The 24,405-nt window shown below is 38.9% G+C and overlaps 1 protein-coding gene across 1 annotated transcript in view; it reads left to right on the forward strand.

Annotated features, from left to right (window-relative positions):
- LOC124795173 (phytanoyl-CoA dioxygenase domain-containing protein 1 homolog) overlaps positions 1-4,529 on the forward strand; it is a 63,417-nt gene extending 58,888 nt beyond the window's left edge. Inside the window, exons 4-5 of the mRNA XM_047259070.1 lie at positions 826-1,071; positions 3,864-4,529. Of these exons, the coding sequence (XP_047115026.1) occupies positions 826-1,071; positions 3,864-4,057 (440 nt within the window). The 3' untranslated portion in view covers positions 4,058-4,529. The remainder of the gene's footprint in view (positions 1-825; positions 1,072-3,863) is intronic.
- Positions 4,530-24,405: the final 19,876 nt, after the last annotated feature.

Below are 24,405 nucleotides of genomic sequence, written 5' to 3' on the forward strand. Positions count from 1 at the left end.
AACAACGTTAAAAGTAGGGCAGCATACCACATTACTCATATGATTTGCCAGAAAATATATGTTCACTACACACCTGCCATCAAAGGGGCAGGACATACAATTGGACAAAAATTTACTATTGGTTTTGAGGATGTCCATTCTACAATTGCTTAGCACTCTCCACAGTCTGACAAAAGACCATGAATCCCAGATACATTACACAGACATATGAATCTTCTGACCTGAACTCCAGACATGGGAATTTGATTTGCTCATTCCCTCTTCTCCTCTATAGGTGCTTCGCCTGCTTTCATTTTTCTTCATTTCTTTTCTCTTTTTTCCTTCTTGTTCATGCTGTCATCTTCATTTTTAAAACTTTTTATCCTAAAATTGCATAATTCTTTTCAATTGGTATTCTTTGTCCTTCCTCTAATCCATCGTCCCCTCTTGTTGTCAACCTCTGTTTGCTATCTCTTAACTGAAGATGACAGCTTAGTTACTAATGTACTATCTTTGACCTCCTACTCTCTTTGAGATCTTTACCTTCATCTCTGATATTTTTATGCATATCTGTCAGCATTGCTGAATGTTAAACCTCCTGAAGGTAATAATTTAGACATTTCATGAATTGAATTCATATTTGTCTATCACATGTTTAAGTTTCTGAACATTTTAAATTTCAAGATTTATTTTTGTTTCTATTTGTATTTGTGTTAGCTCTGAACCACAATTATTAGTTACTAAGAGTTATTGTACTACATTCAAATAATTGCTAGTGAATTAAATGAAAAATTCTTATGCAATTGTTATGTCACGTTTCCAGCCAAGAAATTTTTTTTCTTTAAGTTGTAGCACACCAGGATGCAACATTCCTTCACACTGAACCTACTGAGCTTGTGGGGTTTTGGTTTGCTCTTGATGATGCTACAGTGGAAAATGGTTGTCTGTGGTTTGCACCTGGATCACATCGCAGTGGAGTACACAGACGTCTCATACGAAATCCGGATCCAAATTCAGATGAGCTGTTAATTTTCACAGCACCAGCTCCCCTGTATCAGTCATCAATATTTCAGCCTGTACCAGTCCGTAAAGGTATGGTTCTGTAGTTACCAGTTCTGTCTACTCACTTTTTAAATATCCTAATGATGTTACACACTCATCTTTCCCTCAGATGAAGCAATTTTTAGCATAAAATTTCTGGAATCTAATTATGATCAATTATTTCTAGAAAAAAATGATATAATTATGTCAAAGCAAAGACCAAACTTGTGCTATGGTAATTTAAATAAAAGTAAGCTGACCCGACATTTCATAAAAGGGAAAGAAGAAAATGTGGAGTATGATTCTATTCATTCTTATAAGTAGAGGAATAAAACAATAAATACACAAAAACCATACACCCAGTTGTTAGTTATGTGCATTCCAAGGATGAGGCACGTGTCTCACTTTTAAATCTGTATGCTTACCTCAGAATTACGAAACTCTCTCAATAGTTGTTTGATAACACCAGTGACAAACTTCCAGGCATCCTTATGCAAAGCAAAGTCTTGCTTGAGTTACTTCTTGGATACTTCAAATGTATACATAGTAGAAAATTAAAGATAATTATTGTATAACATAGGGCTTTGACTGATAAATCATCTGTCTTACTGATTTATATGCAAATTACATTACTACAATGTAAGTATGTCTTATTTCACATGGAAAAAGATACTATTCAATAGTATCCTTTCTACATTTCTGTTCACTGTACAGCAGTTACTCTTTCTGTTTTTAGTTGTTGTGACCTTCAGTCTGAAGATTGATGCAGCTCCCTGAGTACCCTGTTGACCAATACCTTCTTTTAGTCAAGTTGTGCCATAAACTTCTGTCTTCCCCAATTTGATTCGTGCATCCTGATTAGTTACTTAATATGCCCATTTAAACTTCTGCATTCTTCTCTAGCCCCACATCTCAGAAGCTCTACATCTGGTTCTTTCAGTTTATCCAGGTCCCATCTCCATAAATTCCTGCCTTTTTGCAGTTTCTTCAGTTTTAATCTGCAGTTCATAACCAATAGATTGTGGTCAGAGTCCACATCTGCCCCTGGAAATGTCTTACTATTTAAAATCTGGTTCCTAAATCTCTATCTAACCATTATGTAATCAGTCTGAAACATTCCAGTGTCTCCAGGTCTCTTCCATGTATACAATCTTCACTAATGATTCTTAAACCAAGTGCTAGCTATGATTGAATTATCCTCTGTGCAAAATTCTACTAGGTGGCTTCCCCTTTATTCCATTGTCCCAGTTCATATTCACCTACTACTTTTCCTTCTCTTCCTTTTCCTACCATTGAATTACAGCCCCCCCCCCCCCCCCCCCCCCATGATAATCAAGTTTTCGGTTCCATTAACTATCTGAATAATTTCTTTTATCTCATCATCATACATTTCCTCAATCTCCTCATCTGTAGAGCTAGTTGGCATATAAACTTCTACTATTGTGGTGGGTGTGGCTTCATGTCTATCTTGGCAACAATAATGCATTCGCTATGCTGTTCATAGTAGCTTATTCACATTCCTACTTTTTTTACTCATTATTAAACCTACTCCTGCATTACCCCTATTTGATTTCCTATTTATAACCTTGCATTCATCTGACCAGAAGTCCTGTTCCTCCTCCCACTGAACTTCACAAATTCCCGCTATATCTAACTGTAACCTAACCATTTCCCTTTTTAAATTTTCTAAACTACCTGCCCAATTAAGGGATCTGACATTCCACGCTCAGATCTGTAGAATGCTAGTTTTGTTTCTCCTGATGACATCCTCCTGATTAGTCCCTATCCATAACAACTGGGAAGATCCACCTGCTTTGTTGCAGTTTCCACAAAAACGTATGAAAAATTATGTTCATAAACTTCATGGTCATTGGTCACTATAACAATTTGATGTTAACATCCAATTTTATTTAAGAAGATGTTTCATTCTTGAACAGAATTATATGAAAATGTTATGTGGAAACATACAGTAGCATTGCTGTGTCGGTAGTGGTCCATTGGCTTCCTCAAACCTGTGAATCAGTCTATGCAGACAGTAATAGAGATACTTATTGTTTAATATGGGTTATGAAAAAAAATGCATTTCTCACACATAAAAAGCATTACCAGAAATAAAAGCTATGGTTAGTCCCAGAAAATTTTAATTACAGGGTGGGATCTGGAACATGGATCTGTCAATGTTTAGTCTCACACATACCCTAGAACCATCAAGTCACATTCAGTAATTTTGTGTTGTAAAGAATCCACAAATGAAAATAACACAACAAAAAATGTACTGTGGCCATTGGCTGCAGCATTACTTTGACAGCAAAGACAGCTAAATTTAGTTTTTGTGATGGATTTTGAAAGCTTAACTTTTCGTTCCTGTGTAACCTTAATTATACTATTTCTGTCAAAGTTCATAAACAACTTCACATGTAATAAAGCTAAGATTGATATGTGTCTGTATCTAAGATGTCTAGGAGATGAACAGTGTCAGACATCACATAGTATTCCTATTACACCATTTTTTAAAAAAATATTTAAGCAATGATTTGTCCCCTAAAATTGTGCCAAAGTACTAGCAAATGGAATTTTCTCAGGTCTCTATCTTCAAGTGGATAACAATATAAAGAGGAAAAAAGTTAGCATCACCTCCAATTTAATGTCTCATGAGTGCATATATTTTGGCTTTCAAGATCTATTCTAGTTAATAGCAGACATTCAGTACTAATTTGGTCACTTTTACTGTGCATGCAGAGAATCCCCCAAATCAACTTGATAAAATATTGCCAACAGTTTCCTCTGTTCTTCCTTCATTTCATATTGTATGTGTACGATGGATATTGTCCTTCTTTTCACAGGAACATGTGTGCTGATCCATGGGCAGGTTGTTCACAAAAGTGAGCACAACAAATCACAGCATCCTCGGCATGCATATACATTCCACGTATTTGACAAAAAAAGAGCAAAATATTCACCTGAGAACTGGCTGCAGTTGAAAGAAGGATATAACTTCCCTGCCTTATACAAAAGTGCACCAGTCTCGGACGTCTAGACACTGGTTGAAGGTTGATGACACTTACTGTGACAAAAGAAGTCTCCCGAGCAAAAACCAAGTATTGTGCTCATTTCTCCCACCAGCAACAACTGTTCTTAATAGAAATTGTGGATGTTGTAAAATGAGAATCAGGAGTAATAATTTTGTTTTGGGCTTTGCTATTAGTCATCTTCTTAATGGACTCAAATAACTTTGTTCAATTATTTTGTAGACACAATGGAACTCTGATATTGTTGTTATAGTTGATGAATGCTGATGATCCAGAGCAGTACCTTATGTTTGTCTGTCTATGTAAAGAAAGGAATTACTGCAAGACATGCCATCTGGTATGACTCAACAATTAAATGCAAAATTCCATTTGATATGAATGGCTGTGTATCTTTCATCTGTGTAAGTGATCTCAGGTGCAAACTTTTCTCTATATTTGTTATTTAACAAACTTTTATTTTAATAAAGAATTAAGATCTGAGTGGTTTTCAATGTACTATAATTATGTGTTGTGTCTCTATTTCTACACTGTGTGTTTTCTCATTTTTTAAATTCAGGAACTTAGATAATTGATAATTGTATCAATTCAGAAAAATTATCTGGATGAACAAAGCAGAAACTGAAGAACAGTTTAGATTTATCATAGGACATATTTGCTATTATTTCTAAGGCCCAAGTGAAATGATGCAGTAGTAAAAACAAAGGAGTCATATTCAAGAGGAGTGAGACTCAAATTCTCAACTGATATTCCTTATTTGGATTGGCTATAGTTTCTTTAAATCATTTCAAATTGATGTTGTGATTATTTATTCAACCTGTTTTTGGTCTCTTTTTCTTCATCGTCCTTGTACAGTATTGATTTGCGCTGTGTTTCTCATTTGTCAGTGAGACTTAATGTCCAATTCTCCTTCCTTTTCTCCTCCTCATTACACAATATTGTGAGACACATCTGGCCCAGCACATGTGAAGATAACTTTAATATCATATGATGTCTCCCAAGGTATGGAAAGCCCAAACACAGTTTTTCATAGTGCCATTAGTTTCAAACAATTACGTTTTTGCTTGTGAGGGTACAATTATCCATGGCACAAAGTATTACATATGTTTTAACAAATATTCTGTCAAGACTTTTATGGCAGCAATTTCATCAGGCAGATACATTAAGGAATGGAAATGCTGACTATAAATGGAAAAATTCCAAGAGTATTGTAAAAAAAAACACCGTAGATGCTATGTGAGGAGAGTGTAAGATCAGCTATGGGTTGACAACCACATTAGAAAACTATTCAAAAAAAAAAAAAAAAAGAGTGCTTCACCTCAGAATTAAACATATCCAAAGATTCAAAAACAACCAAAAACTGAATTAGAAAAAAATTAACATCATGAAAACCACACGTGAAGTGTGCAATGAATCAAAAACTTGTGGTAACTACCCTATTAGATGCAGGGATCATACCTAAATGAAGGTGACGCATTGATATGACAGTACTGATTTATTGCTCATCATCCAACATACAACACATCCTCATGGCACAAGGTTCTAGAGTGAACTGACTTCTTCGTAGCCCACCCAGATGCTGCAGTCAGCTGCATGTCTTCCCTGTCCAGAGGTGCTACTTGTGCTGTTGTCCCCTCAGAGCCTCCCTCCCAACGCTCACACCCCTCGCCCCTTCCTGTAGAGTAGAGCACTGGGGTGCAGGGGGGGCAGGGGGGGGGGGGGAGGAATGCTGGTTGGTAAGCATCATCAAGCAGATGGGTCATACAGAGCAGGACACAGATGGATCATTTCTCGACAATGGTCCAACCTGATGAAAGTGACCAACCATGTCATGGCCAGTTACAAAGCAGAACACAGTTGGTCCAACTCTCATTGTGGACTGACCTGCAGCACTAGTGCTGTACAGATGATACTGTGCCAAAGTTCGAGGAGTTCGATGAGGGTGACTGCACTGAGATTCGCTTGGCACAGGCAGGGATGGGGGCTGGGGTGTCTGAAATGGTGCATCAGGAGGAAGATCTGAAGCTGTCACTGATGTAGTGTGTAGCAGCTGTTGTTGTCATTCCATAGGGTGTGTAATAGTGAGTGCTCCATCTGCTGACAAATGAGAAGACATAGCAGTGTAATCTACTTTCCTAGGTAACTGTAATGTGAGTGTGAGTTGTCAAGCTATCTGTCAAGGCAGGCATCCACTATTGGATCACTGTGTATAAGTTTCACATGGATGTTCTCTGTAAGAGTCTCTCATGTTCCATTTGATGACGACTGGCTCCTCAGAGTCTGAAATAGCTGTCTGCATATCAAGGGGTAATTAACCATGTGGGTCATAGTCTGTTCCTTCTGGGTCCTTATCATATGCAGCTGGGTGTTTGTGCAGAGTCCAGGCTCATTTTAGGATGTTTAATGAGACCATTGTTGCTTTTCCATTGAGCAGGATTTCAAACATATGAGAGTTCATTTTAAATCGTTACACGAGCCTGTGTAGGATGGCTGTAAAGCTGGCTGGATCATATCATCACATAACTCACAGTTACTAAGTTCCTTACGCACAAAAACTTTCGGATTGGTATCCAAGGTAAGAGATGGTAACTTGCAGGACACGTGAGTGATTCTCCTTATAAGATTTCATGTAGGTCTTTCTTGAATACTATACAAACACTTGGTAGTACCCATGGCAAGGCTTCCATCCACAGTCACACTTGGATCATGAGTCAGGTTTTTAGGGTTCTGTGCTACCACTCCATAAGCCTGTTACTCTGAGTGTGCTGTCATAAGATTACATGAATGGCACAGATGTTGCAGATTGCCTCGAATAGAGGAGACTCATATTGTCTTCTCTGGTCTGTCATAATGATTTCAGGGGAGCAGAATCAAGCTACCCAAGCAATGATGAACACATATGCTGTTGATTGTGCTGTAATGTCCTTACTGGGGACAGCTTCTACCCAACAAGAAACTCTGTCAGTAACTCATAGTAAGTATCTGTAAGCTTCCGATTCGAGAAGGGGGCCAACCAAGACTAGGCAAACATGGAAAAACCCTGCTCATGGTATATCAAAGTGCCTGATTTGATGTTGTGTATGACGGCCAACTTTGCAGTGCCAGCAAGCCAAGCAAGCTTGTGCTCAGCCTCGACAGTCACTTTTAATGTTCAGCCAAACAAAATGTTCAGTAATGAGTGGTACTGTTGGCCTAAACCCCGGGTGCACTCCAGATGTTTAACTGTCCAAAAATTGTGCACCACTTGGATGTGAGGACTAGTGGCCAATTTTTGTTTTGAGACCATCGCGTAGTATTTGGATGTTAGTACCAGGGTGAAATGCGGCAATGTGCTGTGCACGAATGACCACACTTCAGATACACAATAGTTTTAAGAACTTCATGTGATACCTAAGATTATAAGATGGCTTCAAAAAGAAACCCTGTTGTTGCCAACCAGAGGCTGCCGAAGGGTAAAAAAGTGGTTTGTTTGAAAAAACTTTAAATTAAAGCAGAGGACCAGAGTAAAATTTGCAGAAGACTGTAAATCAAAAGTGTATTTTCACAGAAAGCAACAGGGAAAGTATAAGGTAACATGTGTCTGTTTTAAGGGCAGATATAGTGGCTGACGTCACAAGTGGTTTGGGGAGGGGGATAGGCAGTGGTGACCATTGTGTTAGAGCATAAGTACACATGAACACCCTAACTTCTAATATCTCGGCAGTTTTTTTAATGCTGTTGAACATAATGTAGATGCGGTAATCTCATATACACAGCACAAAATCTACCACACTCTGCTGTATTGCTACTCCTCTATAAAACTCCTTCATAAGTACACCTTCAATTGTGCCCATTTTAAGCTTTTGTGCATGCCCAACTGGCATGACATAATTGCCTCAAATTCACGTGGATTTGGTAAACAATGTGCACATTTCATAGCATGCAAAGCTAGCATTTATCACTTCACCAGAGGCTGCCGAAGGGTAAAAAAGTGGTTTGTTTCAAAAAACTTTAAATTAAAGAAGAGGGTCAGAGTAAAATTTGCAGAGTAGTGTAAATCAAAAGTGTATTTCTCCAGAAAGCAACAGGGAAAGTATAAGATAAAATGTGTCTGTCTTAAGGTCAGAGATAGTAGCTGACATCACAAGCGGTTTAGTGGGGGAGAAGGAACGCACGGCAGCCGTACTGATGGCTGGCAGTTGTGCTCCCGCAAGATTACCAATTAAGCTTTGCTTTTTGGCTAAATCTGCATAAGACTGTGACAAAGTAATGTTCACGTAGGTGGTGAAGTTATTTTGACTGTGAATAAATGTTTATCTTAATATGTGACAATTACTGAGGTATAGATGCAAATGGTTAATTGAGCAAAGCTCAGTGCACACAACACCATGAACACAGGAAGTCAGTTCCTGTGCTTTCTCCTGCTGTTGCAATTCTGTTTTTGTCTTCTGCCAATGATCATTATGACCAATTGGTTACAATCATGCTTATTTTTATATGGGGTATCAAGTGTGAGTAAAGACTGAGTCCCATGGCATCCGCTAATAAAGTTCCTGGTTTTTGAACTAGAAGACCCATGTAGCAGCTGAGTGAATGATATTAAAACGATCACAATTTGGATTAGCATTACTGAGACAACAACCAAAGGTAATTGGTATCCGACAGTGGTCTTAAACCCACATAGATGGGCATAACCGTCTAACTGCTATCTGGCGTGCATACTGTGATTTTGCAACTTGTTGGTAATAAACTGTATCAAAGGATTTTGAGACAAACGAGGCTCTAGAATATAATTACTTTTATCAGAACTGGATTGCATTATTTAGTAGCAATGGAATTCCTCTCCAAAACCTTAGTTCTATGTATTTACTAAGTACAGAATCCACAGGGTGCTGAATAATGTATGAGGGGCTGAACTGCAGATAAGATTACAGGTCGAGGAAGTGCAGAGGCTGATTACGCTACCACCGTGCAGGTAAGTCACAAATAGGATGTGCCACGCACCCCTGTAAATCTACCACTTACCGTACCAGACAGTCCAAGGGGTCCAGTACGTTATAAGTTAGGGTTTGCCATTCCACAGAGGGGATGTTACAAGGGCCTGTCAGCCTTTCTATACAGAGGCTGGTGGAATCACTGTTAAGTAAGTCCTTAATGGTCATAGTTCTGGCTCTTCTGAAAGTTTGTTGTAATCTAGTTGTCAAGAAATAATATTGATCAACAACTCAAAACCTGTGACTATGCCATCAGCAGCATGTAAATGACGGACATCTGTCGTAAGTTGCACAACAAGGTCAAGATGACGGAAGTGATGAGGATTATCATCTTTTGAGAGGTGCCATATGTTATCTGTGAGTGGCTTGTGATCTGTATAAATAATTATGTACCTTCCTTCAATATTTTCTGTAAAATATCTAACTGCTTCACAGATGGCAAGTAATCCATGATTGAACATAGACCATTTTGACAGCGAGGCCATGAGGTTTTTTTTTAGAAGAAGCAAAGCAGCTGTGCTTCACCTGCCACAACTTATTGTAAGACCACTCCAATGCCAAAATCGATAGATCAGTTGTGACAGCAAGCTATGCATTGGGTACTGGGTGGACCAAAGTGGTTGCTTTTGCAAGGCAGTCTTTTGCTAGTGTGAATGCTTCTTGCATTTTGTTGGTCCCCTCCCCCCCCCCCCCCCCCTCCCCGTGCACATCTGGCCTGGTGAGAGCACCAGTGAATGGAATTGTATCACAGCCACCTGTGACAGGAGATAACAAAAAAAAATTTACAATGCCTAGACAGTGCTGTAGGTCATGGTAATTCTGGTAGTAACTGCTTCTTGAGTTCTGTTCTTTCTGAGGTAGGTTTGATCCATTTTGCATTTTATATGTGTCCAAGAAAAGTAACTTCAGGTTATCCTCATTTATGATCACACCTGTGTGCTGCAGGACAACTAGAACTAGTTCAAGATGCCATTCACAAACTCATGGGGTTCCATAAAATACTGGGATATTATCCAGGAAAGCATAACTAAAGTCAAATCTGAAGGGACCTCCATCAACGAACCACTGTTCAGTCTGAGCTGCATGCTTTGGTCCGCAAGGCATGAATAGAAAATGAAAAAGTTCAAACAGTGTGATTACTGTGGTCTTAGAGACATTGTCTTGGTTTATAGGTATTTGGAGGTAAGCTTTTCTGCAGTCGGATCGGAGCGTGGAATGTCAGATCCCTTAATCAGGCAGGTAGGTTAAAAAATTTTAAAAGGGAAATGGATAGGTTGAAGTTAGATATAGTGGGAATTAGTGAAGTTCGGTGACAGGAGGAACAAGACTTCTGGTCAGGTGACTACAGGGTTATAAACACAAAATCAAATAGGGGTAATGCACGAGTAGGTTTAATAATGAATAGGGAAATAGGAATGCGGGTAAGCTACTACCAATAGCATAGTGAACACATTATTGTGGCCAAGATAGACACGAAGCCCACGCCTACTACAGTAGTACAAGTTTATATGCCAACTAGCTCTGGAGATGATGAAGAAATTGATGAAATGTATGATGAGATAAAAGAAATTATTCAGGTAGTGAAGGGAGAAGAAAATTTAATAGTCATGGGTGACTGGAATTCGAGAGTAGGAAAAGGGAGAGAAGGAAACATAGTGGGTGAATATGGATTGGGGAAGAGAAATGAAAGAGGAAGCCATCTGGTAGAATTTTGCACAGAACAAAACTTAATCACAGCTAACACTTGGTTCAAGAATCATAAAAGAAGGTTGTATACATGGAAGAATCCTGGAGATACTGGAAGGTATCAGATAGATTATATAATGGTAAGACAGAGATTTAGCGACCAGGTTTTAAATTGTAAGACATTTCCAGGGGCAGATGTGGACTCTGACCACAATCTATTGGTTATGAACTGTAGATTAAAACTAAGAAATTGCAAAAAGGTGGGAATTTAAGGAGATGGGACCCGGATAAACTGATTAAACCAGAGGTTGTATAGAGTTTCAGGGAGAGTGTGAGGGAACAATTGACAGGAATGGGGGAAAGAAACATAGTAGAAGAAGAATGGGTAGCTCTGAGGGATGAAGTAGTGAAGGCAGCAGAGGATGAAGTAGGTACAAAGACGAGGGCTAGTAGAAATCATTGGGTAACAGAAGAAATATTGAATTTAATTGATGAAAGGAGAAAATATAAAAACGCAGTAAATGAAGCAGGCAAAAAGGAATACAAACGTCTCAAAAATGAGACCGACAGGAAGTGCAAAATGGCTAAGCAGGGATGGCTAGAGGACAAATATAAGGATGTAGAGGCTTATCTCACTAGGGGTAATATAGATACAGCCTACAGGAAAATTAAAGAGACCTTTGGAGAAAAGAGAGCCACTTGTATGAATATCAAGAGCTCAGATGGAAACCCAGTTCCAAGCAAAGAAGGGAAAGCAGAAAGATGGAAGGAGTATATAGAGGGTCCATACAAGGGCGATGTACTTGAGGAAAATATTATGGAAATGGAAGAGGATGTAGATGAAGATGAAATGGGAGATACGATACTGCGTGAAGAGATTGACAGAGCACTGAAACAAGGCCCCGGGAGTAGACAACAATCCATTGGAACTACTGACGGCCTTGGGAGAGCCAGTCCTGACAAAACTCTACCATCTGGTGAGCAAGATATATGAGACAGGCGAAATACCCACAGACTTCAAGAAGAATATAATAATTCCAATCCCAAAGAAAGCAGGTGTTGACAGATGTGAAAATTACCGAACTATCAGTTTAATAAGTCACAGCTGCAAAATACTAACGTGAATTCCTTACAGATGAATGGAAAAACTGGTAGAAGCCAACCTCGGCGAAGATCAGTTCGGATTCCGCAGAAATGTTGGAACACATGAGGCAATACTGACCCTACGACTTATCTTAGAAAATAGATGAAGGAAAGGCAAACCTACATTTCTAGCATTTGTAGACTTAGAGAAAGCTTTTGACAATGTTGACTAGAATACTCTCTTTCGAATTCTAAAGGTGGCAGGGGTAAAATACCGGGAGTGAAAGGCTATTTACAATTTTATAAGAGTCGAGGGGCATGAAAGGGAAGCAGCAGTTGGGAAGGGAGTGAGACAGGGTTGTAGCCTCTCCTCGATGTTATTTAATCTGTATATTGAGCAAGCAGTGAAGGAAACAAAAGAAAAATTCGGTGTAGGTATTAAAATCCATGGAAAAGAAATAAAAACGTTGAGGTTCGCCTATGACATTGTAATTCTGTCAGAGACAGCAAAGGACTTGGAAGAGCAGTTGAACGGAATGGACAGTGTCTTGAAAGGAGGATATAAGATGAACATCAACAAAAGCAAAATGGGGATAATGGAATGTAGTCAAATTAAGTCAGGTGATGCTGAGGGAATTAGATTAGGAAATGGGACACTTAAAGTAGTAATGGAGTTTTGCTATTTGGGGAGCAAAATAACTGATGATGGTCGAAGTAGAGAGGATATAAAATGTAGACTGCCAATGGCAAGGAAAGCATTTCTGAAGAAGAGAAATTTGTTAACATCGAGTATAGGTTTAAGTGTCAGGAAGTTGTTTCCGAAAGTATTTGTATGGAGTGTAGCCATGTATGGAAGTGAAACGGACGATAACTAGTTTGGACAAGAAGAGAATAGAAGCTTTCGAAATGTGGTGCTACAGAAGAATGCTGAAGATTAGATGGGTAGATCACATAACTAATGAGGAGGTATTGAATAGAATTGGGGAGAATAGGAGTTTGTGGCACAACTTGACTAGAAGAAGGGACCTGTTGGTAGGACATGTTCTGAGGCATCAAGGGGTCACAAATTTAGCATTGGAGGGCAGTATGGAGGGTAAAAATCGTAGAGGGAGACCAAGAGATGAATACACTAAGCAGATTCAGAAGGATGTAGGTTGCAGTAAGTAATGGGAGATGAAGAAGCTTGCACAGGACAGAGTAGCATGGAGAGCAGCATCAAACCAGTCTCAGGACTGAAGACAACAACAACAGCAACATGATGCTGAAAATATTGGTGCCCACTCAAGAGTGTGTAAAGTCTTTAATATTTTGAATTGGATAACTGTTGTGTATCATTCAAGCAATGAGAGTTGTGTAATCACCTCAGAGTCTCATGGAACTGCCCTTTTTCTGTACAAGTATTATTGGGAAAGCCCAAGGCCTGTCTGAAGAGTGGAGTATCCCTGGTGGTATTAGTACACTGACTGCCAATTTTGCAGCCCAAAAGAGAGCAGATGCCAGCCAACATTCTTTGTAGCAGAATGGTGGACCAGGTGTCATGAGAAGGTGCATCATACCATCATTGATGGCACATGGTCTAACTTCCATTTGTACCTGGTTGGGTGATGGGATCATTCACTTATTTGATTCCCTGAGAGATGAGACAGAGTGTGCCTTACTGACCTGTGTTCATTGTGGTGTGCTTGTGGTCATTGACTGTGTAGCTGTGAGTTTTAGCAGCAGTGAGACATGGTTTGCCAGGGTGGGCACAGGGGATGTAGTGGTGACTATGGCTGAGTGAAGTGTGAGCAAAAGATTTTCACACTGCTTGCATGAATGCATTAGTGAAGCATACGCATTGGTTCAGTTATACTCTGCACTAATGTAGCACTGCATTGTCAGTGTGGAATGCATCCAATGATTTGCGGGTGTCCAGATAAGGCTGGTTTATTGTCATTAGGTTCTTCATCATTGTAATGTGCTTTGTTAGTGTGTTAGAGTACATGTCATCATCATGCTGATGCCCAACAGGTCATGAAGTAGTTTCTGATGGACAAGGGGCATCAGGCTGAAGGGCACTGGGATGAGTTGTCCTATGTCATGATAATGTGGCACTACATTTTTTAATTCCAGTGAAACGTGAAAGTGCTATAGGAAGTGGACTCCTACCACCTGTTCACTCATGTCAGTAATTAAGAAAGTCCAATGAAATTGTTGATTTGAGCTTAGTTCCAAAGTACAGTTAGTGGTTCAGTGTATGGTGCAAAACTGTAGGGATGTTGCGCCAGATAGTGTTGCATTTGTGTCCTTCAGTAACATACTGGTGTCTGATCTCACATCAGTGAGGAAGTATTTATACATGCTTCAATCAAATATATAGAGCCTTCCACCAGACAGTGGAGTGGTGAGGAGAGAGGATGGCTCATGTGTTGTGGGCACTGGTGGCTTGATGTGTACAGCATGCCAGTGCACCTACTTTGACACCTGTTTGGAGTGTAGGTAGTTGCAGGGAGACCAGCAGGTATTGGAAATATCACCACACCGGACGTAGCACCACAATTTGACGGCCTTGAGGTGGTGGTCGCATTTGGTGCATCACTGCTGACTAGAAGAGCAGTGGTGTATGGGTCATGCAGGTCAGTGTCCTGTTTGGGGGTGCCGACATCACTGTCGTGCACTTTCAACACGTCAGAGTGGTTCAGTGTGGATGATGTTCAACTGACATCCAGTGCTGAGTGGTATGTTATTCTCCTCAGCACTGATGGCTTTTTATGCTGTGGCACAAAGAACATTCTGTCGACAAGGTGATAGCTGTGGCAGAAGCTTGACAATCCATGAAGTTCATAACACAGTGTGTAGCATGGGGTTCAGGTCAAGTAGTGTCTAAAGCTGGTGAGACAGCATCTGGCAGTGAGTCGTTCATCACTGTTTCTCTGTTTCAGTTGTTGTTCTGGGATGTGTGACTAGCGTTGTAGCAAGGCATATTTTACCACTTCATATTTGTTTTATTTATGTGGCAAAAAGATGACATTGTGCCCATGGTTCTGGCTGGAAAGATGACAACTTGGGTTGTGTGCAGAGTCTATAAACTGAAGTATGACCAAGTTGTGTTTGCGCTCATGCTAACCATAAATGGTGACTGTATTTCCTAATGGATTTTGCAATGTGGTTGGCACAGGAGACCTGTCCTGCTGAATCATGAACTGATGTACTTGATGCCAAACTTGCACAAATTCCAGCAGTAGATTGTTGTATAATGACCGTCTTTGTGCCATACTGGAGCATACATTGTTTTGTGAAGCAACATCCATGGTAGTATTTGAGCACTGGTGTACAGTTATTACACTGATGATGCACATCACTCATGCTAATCTGTGGGTCGTCATCGTTTGGGGGGGGGGGGGTAAGCTGAATTGTTACAGCATATTATCACAATAGGGAACAGAACATCTCTCCAATACGTTAAGTGGTTATCACAGTTGTCTCGACCCACCAATGTGGTAGTTTTCCCTTTTAGACGCAGAGGTCATATCAGTAGTGGAGATAAAACATTGATATGCCAGTACTGCTTTATTGCCCATCAACTGACATATACGACATCCACACCCTACAAGGTTCTAAAACAAACTGACTTCTTTGGAGTCCACATGGAGATCGCAGTCAGTCGTATGCGTTCTCTGCTCTGAAGCATTACTCGTGCTGGTGTCCCTGCAAACTATAATGCTGTTTACTGACCTTACATAAAATTTTATGACATTCAGCCTTATGTTAAATCAGTAAATGCATAAAAGTCATATGTCCAGACACTCAGTGACCACAATACCACTGAAACAAGCCATGACAGAGAGAAGGCTGAAATACTAAATTCCTTTTCCCAAAATTGTAAAATTATGAGACAGAATTTCTGGTCAATTCTTATCATCAGTAGGTGAAAATGTCAGTACTGCCAAAAAGACACATACGAAAATGCGTTGAGTATCCTAGCCTTCAGTAAACCACAAATTGACTGTGTATTACTATACTTATTTTCTATATTATCTAGATTTTGGCTTTTACCTTTTATGCCATTATCAAGTACAATGCTAAAAGTTGTTAGACCATTATTATGTCATATCTGTTAAGGCAGTCCAAAGCCAGAAAACAAGTTGCTTCCTCAAGGAGGACAGAGGGTGGGTTGGTGAAGGTAAAAAAAATAAGGGCAGCTCCCTCAGACACCAGGACGAGAGGAACCCCTCTGTTGTGAGGATGACCATATAAAACTAATAATAGGAAAAACAGGATAGCAGACTGAGATCAAAGAAATCTCAGGAAGAGTAGTGTGCCCATGAAGGAGGTAGCTTGTTTGACTGTTATTTGAGCACTGCTTGTTGGTCTTGGACCCTTGCCAGATAGGACTGACAGAGGAAGTAGAGAACATTAAATGAAGAGCAGGATGTTCATTAAAGATTTATCCAGTAAGCATGAAAGCATTATGCAGATGCCCATCCAACTACACCAGCAAATATTACAAGAGTGGTGTTGTGCATCATATTGTGGTTTACTATTGAAACCCCAGAAGCATACATTCCTAGAAGAACCAACTAATACCTGTATACCGTTTCCTCCTACAATAATTTCCTAAAACCTCATGAAGTTAAAATTGGGGAGGTTCATGCTCACACAGAGGCTTGAAAACAGTTGTTCTTGTCAAGCATCATTTGCAACTGGAACATGAAAGAGAAAATGTAGCAGTGGCACAAAAGTACTCTCCACCATGTTAGAGTATGGATGTAGATGTAAGAAGTCAAGTTTTCCATATGTTGGTTAACACTGTAAGCTATGTTCTGTTCCTTGTCTCTTTTTTTCCTTGTTTTCTCATACTGTGAAGCAGACAGAAATCACATGCTGGCAAAACCTACCAGTAGAGTTATCAGCCCAACATAAAATACAGGGAACAAAATCATTGCTTAGGAGGGGACAAACCAATCTTTTGTTATGCTGTGTAAAGTAATAAAATGGGGCACTATTGTACAGGCTATGAATTGTGTTTTGCAGCCAATCTACTGCAATATTTTGTACAGAACATCTTTTGCCTGAACTGGAAAAGAAGATTCATTACAGAACAAGCTGAAAGCCATGGATCAGGGCTGTCAGATAAATGCCATATTTTTTGATTTCCATAAAGGATTTGACTCAATACCACATCTATGCTCATATGGTGTATCGAGCAAAATTTATTACTGGATTGATTATTGTTTGGTTAGAAGGATACAGCACGCTATCTTGAATTGGGGGAAGGAGGGGGGGGGGGGGGGGGCGGAGCATTGATAAATGTAGAAGTAACTAAGGGTGTTCTCCAGGGAAGAGTGTCGGGATCCTTTCTGTTCATGAATGACCTCGCAGGCAGCACAGCAAACTCAGACTTTGCACAGATTATGCAATTATCTATAAAGAAATACTGTCTGAAAAATATTCAGTCAGATCTTGATAAGATTTCAAAGTTGTGCAAATATTGGCAACATTAAATATTCAAACAAGCATAAATTCTGCACTTCACAAAATGAAAAAAAATGTAGTATCCTGTGACTACAGTATCAATGACTCACAGCTGGGAATGGTCAACTCATACAAATACTTGTGTATAACCCCTTGTACAGATATGAAAAGGTGGAATCATATGGGCTCAGTAATGGGTAAAGCAGTTGGCAGATTTCACACAATGGGAAGTCTAAGATGGAATAACTACGATATTATGAAGAGGATAGATTGCTAGTCACCATTTAGAGAGGATGGTGAGTCACAGACAAGCACAATGTTGACATAGTGAACTCTTCTCTTTCTTCTCCTTCTCTCATTTTTCTCCTTCATTTTCATGTATACAGATGTCCACAGAAATCACAGCAGCCAAACATAGCTATCAGAAGAGATATCAGCACAAGATGAGGTACAGAGAATGCAAATCAGTGTCTAAGAGGTAATGAAACAATTTTTATTGTGCTATGTAAAGCGATAAAATGGGGCATCAATGTGCAGGCTATGATTGTGTTTTGTAGAATACTAGGAAAATGCAATCAGCCCACAAAGGAGACTGCTATTTACAATGAAAGCCTTTTTGCAAAGTTTCAAGACTAAGTTTTCAATGTTGATTCTAGGAATATACTGCGACTCCCCACATATTGCTCCCTAAAGGGATGTGAGGAAAATATTAGCTTAATTACAGCTTGCACAGATCCATGTAAACAGTCACTCTTTCCACACTCCATATGTGAATAGGATGTGAAGAAGCCCTTATAATTGGTAGAATGGGAAATATTCTCTGTCATGCATCTAACTGTGGTTTGCAGTGTGTGGCTGTAGATGTAGGATTTCAAAAGTACTCAATAGGCAATAAAAACAGCAGGAGCTATGGTTGTATAATTCTGTGGTAGCTAATAAAGGCCATCAAATTTAGGGTTGTCAGTGACCTTACCAAAAATTTTGAGCTAAATGTGATTAAAACATTTGAAAATTACATTCTAAGAGTGTAAATCTCTAATTGAAGTCTCATTCACTCTGACTCACATTCACGCATTCACCAACAGAAAAACACAATACATAGAACTTGTAGTATAGTCATTGTGTAAAATACACTGTTTAAATATAAGTAAAATGGCTATGCAGTAGATAGAATCATAAAAGTGGTGCTGGTAATTGACTAACCACTGAGAGGGGTGAAGGGAGGTGAACTGGGTCTACATTCTGTTAAGATACAGCACGCCGAAATTTGCCACAGGCATCACATATGGTCGGGTGTTCTGACCAGAGGAGAATCTGGCACAATCTTGGACATTATCTTATCTGCATGAACATTAATATTACTTCCTTTGCCACAGGCATCACACATTGTTGGGTGATCTGACCAGAGGAGAATCTCACACAATATAGGACATTATCCTATCTGCATGAACATTAATATTACTTCCTCACATTCCAGTGACCAAAAGGAGAAATGCCACAGCTAAGTCATTTGCTTAAATGACCACAGCTTCTTCCTCAAAACAGTGTGTGATGCCATGTCTCAACAGCAAAGCGACTATGCTTAGTGTGGTGCCACAATATGGAAAATTTTAGCCTTCATGAATGCACACTTAGATGCTTCATCTGCAAAATTATTTCATTGTTACCCAATAGAATGACAGTCCTTTCTCTGCTTCTGCAGATGAAGAAGGGAGTTCTGAGTGTTCCAGACTTGTTTTTCTAATGGATACATGCAATAGGTGGTCTGGTGGGTGTTGCAGGTGGGTAACCTGCAGGTTATTGGCATTGTGCAAATATTAGTATAAAGATACAAAGCTGCACTGTACACAGGACAAACTAAAGTCTGAAGCAGAGTTGTGAACAGCATGTGGTCGGATAGACCAGAGGATGATCCAACTGCTAGCAGACAGTTGAATTAGGACTTCCAGTAGTTTGTCAATCAGTTGCATTTTTCCAAACTGCTAGTGAAATGATACAATAGGGCTTGCAGTAGTTTGTCAATCTGTCATAATTTGCTACTGATTGGGAGGGATTTTTTTTTTTTTTTTTTTTTTTTGTTGCAGAGAGGGGGGGGGGGGGGGGGGGGGGGAGGGGAGGAGAGGATGAGAGGGTGTCTCCCGGTTTGCCCAATACTGAACAAACAAAATTGCCTGCCTAGGCTGATTATTGATATTCTAGTTGGTGCCTCATCACTGGATTAAGAGGATTAATCCCCAAATGTGGGTACAGGTGAGTGGAACCAATACCAGTTTGTGCCTGCTTGCGAGGCAAAATGGCTGGCTGGAGCTGGGTCCCATGACAACTTCATTTTTTAATTTGCTTCTACGCGGACCAGCTGTGGCAGTGGAATGTTGAATTCTATCAGCCTTCATAACTCGCAGGAAAGGTCACAATGATATTTCATTTCCACTCATTACCAAGTATAAGATCAATTAATAACATAAGTTAGGGTACAGAATAAAGTACTCTATACTAGGATGGAAAATATCCAATAGAAAATTTCCAAATAACTGATGCAATCTGAATATAAATATAACTTATAGTTTGATTTCTTTGCAGTTTAGCAGCAGACTTCAAGAGAGTGCAAGGTAGTTACACTTGGAATTCCTCCAAAAGGCATGAGGAGAAGTGGCCAAGCCAGCAGCAGGAACATTGATACTGGCAAAAGGTGTATCACTGGAGGGACTTACATGGATTGCTTGACCTTATAGAAGGTTGGCATATGGATACTCTTCTGGCAAAACCAAAAACTAAGGTGCAGTTTGAGTCGGCTCAGGACGATGGACCTATCCGCATCTCTAACATCGTGGAGGGGGAGAGACATGTACACAACTGTCAGGCAGTAAAAGTACTGTTTGGATAATAAATAAATGAACTAAAATTCTTGTAATAGATGATCAAATTGGGTATAAGTGGTCATCACAGTTGGTGTTAACAAAGGTTTTATAATAAAGTTTGCAATGAAAATTGATATACCTGAAGATACAGGGAGGGTAATGTTTATCAGTAAGGGTAGTTGTCCCTTGTTTGAAAAAGATCATGATGAGGGTTGGCTGAGTGCAGAACATGTCACTGGTGGTGGTTGCATCTCAGTGGAGCAATAAGCTGAACTGATTGTTTAATTGATGTTGCCAAGCGGAATAAGTACAATTGAGTAGAAAGTTATGAATATAATAGAGGGAAACATTCTACGTGGGAAAAATATATCTAAAAACACAGATGATGTGACCTACCGAACGAAAGTGCTGGCAGGTCGATAGGCACACAAACAAACACAAACATACACATGAAATTCAAGCTTTCGCAACAAACTGTTGCCTCATCAGGAAAGAGGGAAGGAGAGGGAAAGACGAAAGGATGTGGGTTTTAAGGGAGAGGGTAAGGAGTCATTCCAATCCCGGGAGTGGAAAGACTTACCTTAGGGGGAAAAAAGGACAGGTATACACTCTCTCACACACACACACACACACACATATCCATCCGCACATACACACACACAAGCAGACATTTGTAAAGGCAAAGAGCTTGGGCAGAGATCAAGCTCTTTGCTCTCATAAGCCCATCCTCAGGTGTCGCAACTGTGCTGTGGCCCCGAGCACTGCAGTGGATGTGTACTAGGCACGGTGTGCTACCTATGAGTGCAGAACAGATGAATTACCCATAAATATGATGCCATATGAAAGCAGTGAATGAAAATAGGCATAGTAAGCTAATTTACTGATATGTTTATCACCAAAATTTGCAATAATATTAAAAGCATAAGTAGCTAAACCTAATCATTTCAGCAGATCCTCAATGAGTTTCTTCCAATTCAATTTTTCATTGATGCACACACCCAGAAATTTTGAATATTCTGCCTTAGCAACGGACTTCTGACCAAAGTCTATGTTTATCATTAGTGTTATGCCATTTACTGTACAGAATTGTATATATTGTGTTTTTTCAAAATTTTTTGAGAGTCCATTTGCAGACAACCACTTAACAATTTTCTGAAAGACATTACTTAAAATTTCCACACCTAATTTTTGTTTGTTGGGTGTGATTATTACACTTGTATCATCAGCAAAAAGAACTAGCTTTGCATCTTCACGCATGTAGAGTAGCTAGTCATTGAGAACAATAAGGAATCCATGACTGAACCCTGTGGGTCACCATTCTTGGTAAATCCTAGTTAGAGGACTCAGCTGAGTTTTGCAGGCTATCCATACTGTTAATTTCAACCTTCTGCATTCTTCCAGTTAAATATGTATTAGACCATTTGTGCACTATTACACTCATACCCCAAATACCTAAGTTTATCTAGATTCATACAGGCAAAAGCCTTGGAGAGATCACAAAATATCCCAATGGGTGATATCCAATTATTCAGAGCATTAAATATTTGATTAGTGAAAGCATACATACCATTTACTGTTGAGAAGCCTTTCTGAGAACCAAATTGGAATTTTGTTAGTATTTCATTTTCACAAATATGTGAAGCTACTCTTGAATATATTACTTGTTCAAAAATTTTAGATAAAGCTGTCACAAATGAGACTGGGCAGTAGCTGTTAGCATCAGACCTATGCCCCTTTTTTATTCAATGGTTTAGCAATAGCATATTTTACTCTATGTTGAAAAATGGCCTGTTTCAGTGAGCTACTGCATATGTGGCTGAGAATTCTACTTATCTGTTACAAACACACTTTTAGTACACTGCTGGAAATGCCATCAATTCCATGTGAGCTTTTACTCTCGAGTGAATTTCTTATTTTCCTAATTTCAGTTTTTTGAAACAGCATAGGTGCTGCCTCTTACATATACAGCTTTGCATTTTCTAATGAATAGCTGGATCCTATTTTTTCTACAACACTTAAAAATGACTATAAAAAATAATTCGTACAATTATGTTTCACAGTTTTCTTAGGGAAACTGTTTTCAAATGTACTCACAAAGGTGTGATGAAATAGGTTAAATTTTAAATCAGAATCAGGTTTCCTGTACACCTCATCCCAGACTGACTATTGCAAGCTTTCCCTCAAATTTGCAATTGTTAAATTGTTAATTGAATGTGCTATTTTGGAGAACTATTTTCCATTACTGTATGGAGCTACATCATATACTGTAACTAGCTGTGCATCATGATCAGACAGACCATTTTTAATGGGGAAAGTTTTTATCTGATTAAATTTATCTTGCTCTATAAAAACTTTATGTATCAGTGCACTGCTTTCCGTACTATCCGAGTACGGAAATCAATAACTGACTTGAAGTTCATAGAACAAACTAATACTTCAAGGTCAAACTTTCTATTGGACTCTGTCAGAAAATCTACATTGAAATCCCCACAAACAATACTTTGCTTCCCTCTGCCTGACAGATAGCACAACAAGGAATCCAATTTCTTCAAAAATAGCTGAAAATTTCCCAATGGGGATCTATACACAGCTGCAGTTATAAAAGTACCATTATTTAAGCACGCACGCACGCACACACACACACACACACACACACACACACACACGTTTCTATATGTTACTCTACATGCACTATTTTTTTTAATTTCTAAATTTTTTACACTGAGATAAATTTTAACATGTATGGCAACTCCTCCTCTCTCCACGTGCTGAAATCTTATATCCACCTACATTTACTTTTCCCATATCTGTGACTATATGATGCTCAGACAGGCATAGCACATCTATTCCACCCTCAGTTTCTAAATCTTCTAAACAAACAAGATGATTATCTACTTTGTTTTTTAATCCCCTGACATTCTGATGCAATATACTAACATTATTTGTCACTGTACTTTTATGAGAATCTTGTATATTTTAGCATATCTAGCATTTGCCTGTCTGAGCTTCTCATTAAGCTTAATTTCATTCAATGTTGAATCACTGGACACTGATCTTAGTCACCTATGTTACTCTGAGTAGTAAAATGTCTTCAGGATATCAAAGAAGAAGAAGAAGTGTTTTACATCACCCATTTGAACCGAATAATTTCGATGAGACTTACTTGCAACATGTAATATCATCTCAGTCTTAATAATTTTTAAAGTAAGCAATGAATCTCTACACAATGTCTTTTTCTTATTTTCACTACATTTTTGTGTGTTCTTTTTATTATTGGTATGCATTCACACTTTGCAGAGTTTAACTGTTTTTGCTGGGTGCTACAATAATCTAATTGCATAATAAATGCTCAATAATTAACAAATAAATAATGTAATGTCTGGTTCATTCAATAAATCAGTCGAATTTTAGAACTTTATGACAACTTTGACCTGCTAATAGGCTAAATACTAGGTATCCATATATCTTTGGAATGTCCTGAGCCTCTATCATAAGTTATTTGGGCAATTCAGCTCGTAGTGAGAGAACAGTATAGGCACAATCGTGTTATATGTTTACAAAACATCTCTGTGGAGTTCTAAGTGTTTCATTGGGCATTGAAGCTATGCAATGCATGCTTGTAAACGTTTCTAAAGTATAATCTTGCAATAATGTCTGACACTTTGCATGTAATGTTTGTACATATGAAGAATGATGTTTCATATGGTGCTTTGTTTAACAATTGCCTACACCTGTTTTTCAGTTAATCTGCTGTGGAACTGGGGACCTGAAGAAAGTCACATTCATACTCAGAATTAATTGTCTTTAATAAAAATAAAGTAGTACAGCTGTGTATTGTACGGTGCAATTTTTAACATTCATCACAGCTGTCCAGCACTGTGTACACAAACTATTTCTTATTCTATGTAGTTTCAACTGAGAGGAATCTGTTACAGATCACCCTATGGAGAACCATTTAAGCTTCAGATATGCATATAAAATATTGTCAAACATTTGAATATTGTATTTTGATACTAATTATTAAGTGAATTACACAGTAGTTGATAAGGAAGTTCTGGTTCGAAGCCAAACAGAAAGCTCATGACTGCATCACATTTAAGTACACATAGTATCCAGACTGTAATTGGTAGGAATATTTTTGTTAACATTGAAATCAGTAATTAGTTACGTTCTTTAATGACTACCAATGTAGAATTTATACTTGCCTCACATTCTGTTCATATTGTATGCATTATTTAATCAATGTTTGCAGTATAGTAGTAAAATACTTGCACCATTGGTTGTAATTAAAGAGAAATTGCAAAA

This window comes from Schistocerca piceifrons, chromosome 4 (genome assembly GCF_021461385.2).
Source record: "Schistocerca piceifrons isolate TAMUIC-IGC-003096 chromosome 4, iqSchPice1.1, whole genome shotgun sequence".
NCBI lineage: Eukaryota > Metazoa > Arthropoda > Insecta > Orthoptera > Acrididae > Schistocerca > Schistocerca piceifrons.